The sequence below is a fragment of the Gavialis gangeticus genome, unplaced genomic scaffold (assembly GCF_001723915.1).
Source record: "Gavialis gangeticus isolate Ggan-Ray unplaced genomic scaffold, GavGan_comp1, whole genome shotgun sequence".
NCBI lineage: Eukaryota > Metazoa > Chordata > Crocodylia > Gavialidae > Gavialis > Gavialis gangeticus.
Genome location: NW_017729032.1, coordinates 126,599,348 through 126,606,901, shown reverse-complemented (window position 1 = coordinate 126,606,901; position 7,554 = coordinate 126,599,348). Strand labels below are relative to the sequence as shown.

The following is a 7,554-nucleotide window of genomic DNA, read 5'->3' as shown; positions in this document are numbered from 1 at the left end:
AAAAATCCATATTCATTTGGCCCTAGTGAGGGGCCACAAACCACATTAAGCACCTGAGTTCATTCAATGCCTCTCTTAAAACATCTCGACTTGGACCTCTGACCTCTGCACATGCTCAGAAATGATCTACTTGGAGCATGTAACTAACTTATATGTAAACTCTGCTGCAGTTCAGATTGCTGCTGGGGAAGCACCTACATTTAAAGTCTGCAGATGAACTGACCTATTAAAAGCAACCCTAAATCATGCTAACAGCACTGAACTCAGCACAACACCCAATAAATACCAATAACCATTACTGCTGCTGTAACCCACCTTTTGTATAAAATAGTATCAATTACTACATTTAATCAAAGATGATCCTGAATTTATTTATTTAAAAATGTATTTCCATGTGCAGAATCTAATTATTGGAGGATAGTCTTTAATTCATTCCTCCCACTGCTGCAGGGGGGGCGGGGGGAGGCAGGCAGTAGGGAAGCACGTGGTACGGGGAAGTCAAGCAGTTTGCCCCCTGCTTGTGCCTGCCCCTCCCCTACCTCTGCCCCTATCTCCTCCCCAACAGCCTTGGGTCCCTGCTTCCCACAGCCTCTACCCCTGCTTTCCCCCAGCTTCTGCTCCATGCTGGCAGGCCCCATCCCCATTCTAGCCTGGGGCACAGAGTACAGCCCCAGCCCAGCCCCTGTAGTAGCCCCGCAGGCTGCGCACTGCTGCTTCAGGCTGGGCTGGGGGTGTGCTCAATACCTGAGGCTGTAGCATGCATGGAGCCTGTTGGTGCTGAGCAACGGTACAGGGGAGGGGGAGAGGGGTAGGCAGGGAGCAGAGGCTGATGTATAGGCAATGCATAGGGGGGCATGGGAAGATATGTGCCCCCCCTGAGAGCACTGGTGCCCCCCCTGACAGCAAGCACTCCAGCTGGTAGGGGGCACGGAGAGCGCTCGTGTCCCCCCCAAATTTGGCTCCGCCACTGGCTGACTGCTGGGGGACTCCCCCACAGTCGTGCCCTCCTGGTGCCCCTCCAAAGTCTGGAGGCACCAGTCGCCCATGGGCTGATGTTACCTAGGTTACAGGTAACCTTGTAGATTGACTACTGATAAAAGGTAAAAAAGGTCTACAGCCTGACCTTTTCATTTGTTTGCACTTCAAAGCACAAAAACAAACATTTATCCGTAAGTCTATCTGACTACCTGTGACATCACAATGTAGATTCTCACCAACACTGGCTGGGGAGACTCAGGAGGTGAGAGAAGAGTGGCACACAGGTTGGCAGCAGGTCTTCTTTGAATTTGCTGAGTTCTCCAATATTCCCCCCAGCCTATACTCCATATTTATAGATGGCTGATTCTAATATTCTAACAAATGATCTCTGATTAGGTTTATTTACATTTCTTCATTTCACTCAAACTTTTGGAACTGGACTGAACCAGACCTCTTGTGGACTTAGAAGATGTCAGTTAGTTGGGATTTATATCCTTAGGAAAGTAAAAAGGGAGAGTTTTTTCTCTCTTTTCCTTTACCATCATAGAATGCTGTTCAACACTATCCTGTTTCTTCTTTACCTTATTTTATGGTCTTCTCTGACAATGCCATTTTGTTTTTACAAATTACCTAAGCATCTTAACATCTGTTATAGCAAAGTAACATCTAATACTTTCAGCTACATCACTAACACTATTATTTATTAGTGCTATTAATATTTTGAGATAAAGCTATGATATAGTATATTTGTATTATTTAATGTATGGTCTTCCCTGATAATGTAGCTTCCCAGGCCTTGTGCTTTGTTTAACTGTATATCATTACTGGTTTAGTTAGACATGTGGATGGCTTCTTTTACTTCATTGACCAAACTAGTTGTCACATCTGCAAAGGTTCACATTAGAGTCAGTCAGAAACAGGCTTGGGGCCTTCTGCTATGCCATAATTCTGCACCTTGCCCTAGGCCCTTGAAAATGGCCAAGGTTGGCAACACTGCATAGGGGGATATGGGGAGAAGAGGCTGCAGTGGGGAGATGGTGGGGTGCAGAGGCAGTGGGGTTTGGAGGCGGGAGGGGGGAACAGGTAGCAGCTGCAGCTACAACCCCAATGCCAGATCAAAGCTAGAGCCCAAGCCACAGCAGCTTCCTGTCCCCCCCCCCACTCAATTATAAGACAAGGGTTCCCCCCATGTTAAACAGGGGGAACCTGGTCTCAGAATCAAGTAAATATGGTATGATGTATGCCCACCTGAGGCAAAGAAGCCTTAACCAGCACACTACAAAATAAACTAGAAGACAACACTCTCCAGCCTGAGTTTTGAAAAAGCTGGGCCACTGGGCAGAATGGAATGCAAGAGTCTTGAAGCCAGGTGAGGAAGCAAGCAGGCAAGAGCATTGCTCTGTAGCCTGTAAAGATAGTATGATGCTGGGAAGAATGAATGCTGGGCTTCTGCCCTCAACCCTTACTAGGACTGTATTGTATGCATAAAATATTAGATAATCATTTGTAACACAGTCATTTAGGAAACTGTTTCATTCAAGGGTAAACTGCCCAAGTTTAGCCTCCTCTTACCAGACAACAAACCAGACATAATTTCATAGTTGTTAGGGGTCTGGAAGGGACCTTACAGATCATCAGGTCCAGTCCCTTTGCACTTCAGCAGGAAATACTCCTGGGATCTGATGACCACAGCAAGATGGGTATCAAGATGCTTTTTGAAGATTGCCAGGGTCAATGATTGTACCACCTCCGGGGGGAGCCTCTTCCAAATGCTCAGCACTCAACTTGTAAAGAAGTTTGTCTTATGTCTAGCCTGAAGCAATCTTCAATCAGTTTGTACCCATTATTTCTTTTCCTCCCCTGGAAGGCCTTGGTGAACAGATGCTCCCCCAAGCCCTGATGTACACCCCTAATTTACTTATAAGCTACCATCAAGTCCCCTCTGAGTCTTCTCTTCTCCAGGCTGAACAGTCTCAAGTCTTTTAGCCTCTCCCCATATGACCTGGTCTCAAGGCCTCTAATCATGCACATGGCCCTCTTTTGGACTCTCTTGAGCTTCCCCACATCCTTCCTGAAGTGCAGTGCCCAGAACTGGACGCAGTACTCCAGCTGCAGTCTCACCAAGGCTGAGTAGAGTGGGAGGATGACACCCTTAGCCCTACTTGAGATGCCTCAGTAGATGCATGCCAATGTTTGATTAGCTCTGGCAGATACAGCATCACATTGGTGGCTCATGTTTATTTTATTGTCTATCACAATGCTGTCATAACAATGCCCAGACCTTGTTCAGCTGTGGTGCTGGCAAGCATTGCACCACCAAGCCTGTAAGTGTGTTGTGGATTATTTCTCCCCAGATGGAGCACTTTACATTTCTCCATATTAAACAATATCAGGTTGAGTTCTGCCCACCTCGCAAGCCTGTCCAGGCCTTGGCAAGCCTGCTTATGAAACAGTGTAGATTATATGATTTGAGGTAAGGTGCCCCTCTCCCCATTAACTATATAATTTGTTCATGTGTGCACACCCTTAGACAATCCGTGCTGCAGTTCCAGCTCTTTTCTCTACCACTCCTGGCACTCCACTGTCCAGCCCTCAGGAGAGCTGGGATCAAAAATAAAAACAAAACCCAAAAAAACCACCTTTAGCCATCACACTAGGAACCCAAATTTCTATAGTTACCTCGAATTACGTAATTGTCCAGAGCCTCTTCCATTCTTTGCAATGCTTCAGCTCTATTAGAGCCATAAGTAACTAGCTAAAAACAAAAGTATGTAAGTTAACTACAAGAATTAGATTGTTTGTCTTTTCCTCCCCACTTATTTGGATAGATTTCTTGAGGGGAAAAAAAAATCACCAGTCTCGCATACAGGTTTTTCATTTACAGAAATCACACCTATTACTATGCCTTTCCTTTCAACTCTTCCCCAAAATAATACCAGGAAAAGACCTCTTGGATTCAGAAGAGACGACAAGGGGGGTTTGTTTGTTTGTCTTTGGGGGGGGGGGGGGCTGTTTGTCTTTCTTGTCCAGCTCAGAAGTACCTAGACCCAGATTTCTGCTCTTTTTAGAGAAACGCATGTTCAAGTAAGTAACAAAAACTCTGGCTGTAATTTTCATCCTTATAAATGTTTGGTTCTCTCATAAGTTGACTTCCATCCCATAATTAATTTCCATCCTTACAAATGTTTGGTTTCTCCATAAGTTTTTACTGTCCAACACACTAAATATAATTTCCTAATACCACTAAATAAATTATAGGTACTTTCAACCTTAACTCCTAATTAACACAGATATTTTGTTGGGGATTACAGACCTAAAAGTTCATCAGAAGATCCAACAGAAAAAAACTACTAAAAACACATAAGTCTAAGACTGCAGGCCCTTGTTTAAACTAAAATGCTTTTGGTAATCAGAAAACATAGAAAGAATAATCATGGAAAACATGTCAAAGGGTAAATGAATTTCTATTTAGATCTGATGTATTAAGTTTCCTCTTTCACCCACCCGCTTCTAAACTCTTTCATGTTCCCTCTAGGCATATCATTTCCAGCAGCTTTGAAATACTGGCTCATCATGAAACATAAAAATTTGTTTCATTTAAAAAAGTATATCTAAAATAAGTATTTTATATTTTTTGAACATAATAAAAACAATCAACTTACTTTTGAGATCATAGGATCATAATAAATGCTAATATCACTTCCTTGCTGTATGCCGCTGTCAACACGTACCTGCAAAAAAGCACAAAAATAATTTAACAATTTTACACTGAAGAACACCACTTTCTGTATTTTGGCCTCAGACAGAAAATATATCTGGCACTTTTAAACATGACAAATCTCACATGATAAATTATAACATTCTTTTTCACAGAAAGCTGAAACACCATCTCTCTTGTATGTAAAATGTTTTTGTACTCCTTCAAAGAAAATACAAATGCAACCTTAAACTTAGTAATTTATATTGTGTTATACAACTCTAAATTTGAACTCCTAATACTTCCAACTCTGACTTAATCATTGTAATAAAATACAGTTGTAATTAGTCCTCCATCTGACACCTGGCATGAAAGATACCCTTTGTAATCACATCCTTTCTGTGTGCAATCACATTCCTTGTAGCCCCTTGTCACCCTTTTGAGGGTTCCAGGGGGGACATAACTAAGTTGCAGGAACTTTGGAACTCTGCTTATCAGCTCTATAGGAATACTGGTCTTATGGCTTTCATGTTGGTAACACTTTCCATTTCTGCCTCACCCTCTCCACTGTAAAACATTTTTTTTCTGTTGCTGCTGTTCCCCTGAGGCTTTAATGTTTACACAGCTTTTTCCATGGCTTTGCTTTGTAAGGACACTGTCCCAATTAAAGATCTGATTCTGCAAATTCCATGGAAAAAAACAGCACAAGTTCAAAAAATTCTTTTGAAGAAACTGATTGCTGTTAACCAACCAACAAGTTACTATATTGCTGATTCGTGTTTTCATCTCTCAGTTTGATTTCATCAGTGTGGCATTAAGGTTAGCCATCTAAAACTTTTAAAATGAGCAATTTCTGGGAAATAAATATTTATTAAATTGTTGCTGTTGAGCTTTGGAATTTGAAGCATTTAAAAAAAACCCTAATCCAAATAATTCAAGAGTGATAAATGCATCCCACATCTTCAGGATACAAGAATCTGATCAAAACTATTGGAACAGTAGGACTTTGATATGCTACATTGTAAAAAAGGTGGGAGAGAAGCAGCATAGAAACTCACTTAAATCTTCACCTATGGGAAGCAACCTTTCTAATAAACTGCAGCTCATCTGTCTGCAGCAAGGCAGAAAAAGGTCAACACAACGGCTGTTAGGCCTTTAATATTTTAATTTAGGCAATTATCAAGGGACCATATGTAGAACCTCTTGTCTACAGAATCCACATGAGGGCATGATGATGACTTTATTATCCAAATGACATAAAAGATACTCTAAATAGGTTTATTCTGTTTCTTCAATGCAAACTTCATTCTGGCAGGGTTTTATTACATAGTATAATATACTTTTAAATATTCTAATTATATAAACATTCCTATATGTCTAAAATATTTGCTGCTGCAATTCTATAGAACCTTTATTACAACAAACCTCAAGGTGTTTCAGATGCAATGAATTAGGCCTCTTAGCACAACTCTGAGGGAGGAAGGACATTATTATCCCCGTTTTACAGATGAGAAAGTAATTTAGGCAAAGCAAGGTAACACAGAAACAAGCAAATTACTTCCTGATTCCCATGCTTGGAGCTTCCACACTATCCCCCCTCCTTTAACATACACACACGAGATATATAGATATCTATATATAGATATAGATCTATCTAAGTAAATATATTCACACATTCAGATAAGAGAGAATTAAGTTCCTCTTACTTACAGTACACATTTGTTGTACATGGTACATTGCTTTTCTGTACAGTATATATAGACATGTAAACAATAGAAATGTATACACCTTCATTTATACTCTAACACCACATGGCATTTATCTATCACTTGTCATTTCCAAAACACCACAGAGATATCAAGTAATTAATACTTACAGTAGTCTTGTGAGATAGACAGATATATGTAATTAATACTTATATCTAGATAGACATCCATCTATCTCACAAGACTACTGTAAGTATTAATTATTTGATAGCTCTATGGTATTTTGGAAATGACAAGTGATAGATAAATGCCATGTGGTGTTAGAGTATAAATGAAGGTGTGTGTATACACACATATACACACACACACACATATATACACACACACAAATAAAATTAGGTATGATCAATACACATGCCATGTGTACAGACACAATATGTATACACATATTCTATACTACATTTAAAAGGGCAGTATACTGAAAGAATACTAAGTGCAAAAATAGTAAGTTCTTTAAAAATTACTGTATAATTTCATAAAATTATGCAAATTATCTGACGTCCCATTATAAATAATAAAAGTTACTATTCCTTCCAAAATGTAATCTTCATAAAACAAAAGCAGGCAAATTAAATGAAAACAACAAATCTACTTTAGAAAAGAAATATATTTACAATTTCAGTTATCCTTGTTGCACGTAGGTTTTTCAGAAGTACAATAACAGTGGCTAACTTACCAAATAAAGGGTAACCAAACTTAGTGAAAATTGGATAAAAGAGTAAACTTAATTCAAAAGATCTTTCCTGTAATGCATTTAAGATTGACAGATAATAATAGTTCTTATTAGAGCATCTGCATTCTTTTACTTAATATGTTTCCTTGTCTAAGCAAAAAACAAAAACTGAACAGAATCTACAGTTCAAGATCTTTTACTAGCCCCAAAATCAATGGTGTTATAAACCAAAACAGCTATAATAGTGCTGTACTCTGGTGCCATTGTGCATTATTATGCTACTGTGTTAGGTGCTCTGAAAAAAACCTATTATTTCCAATCCTACAATAAGCTGCAGGTCCATGAGCTCTCACTGCTTTATGAACATAGGCCTCTGATCAAGCACATTTTGGGGGGGGGGGTTTTGGGGGGGGGGGTTGTTTGTTTTAAACAGTATCAAG

The 7,554-nt window shown here is 39.9% G+C and overlaps 1 protein-coding gene across 1 annotated transcript in view; it reads right to left on the bottom strand.

Annotated features, from left to right (window-relative positions):
- The window catches only part of PCCA (propionyl-CoA carboxylase alpha subunit), a 569,837-nt gene that overhangs the window by 299,901 nt on the left and 262,382 nt on the right, over positions 1 to 7,554 (bottom strand). Inside the window, exons 15-16 of the mRNA XM_019523836.1 lie at positions 4,641 to 4,709; positions 3,658 to 3,733 (exon numbers count right to left, since the gene is read on the bottom strand). Coding sequence (XP_019379381.1) covers positions 3,658 to 3,733; positions 4,641 to 4,709 — 145 coding nt within the window. The remainder of the gene's footprint in view (positions 1 to 3,657; positions 3,734 to 4,640; positions 4,710 to 7,554) is intronic.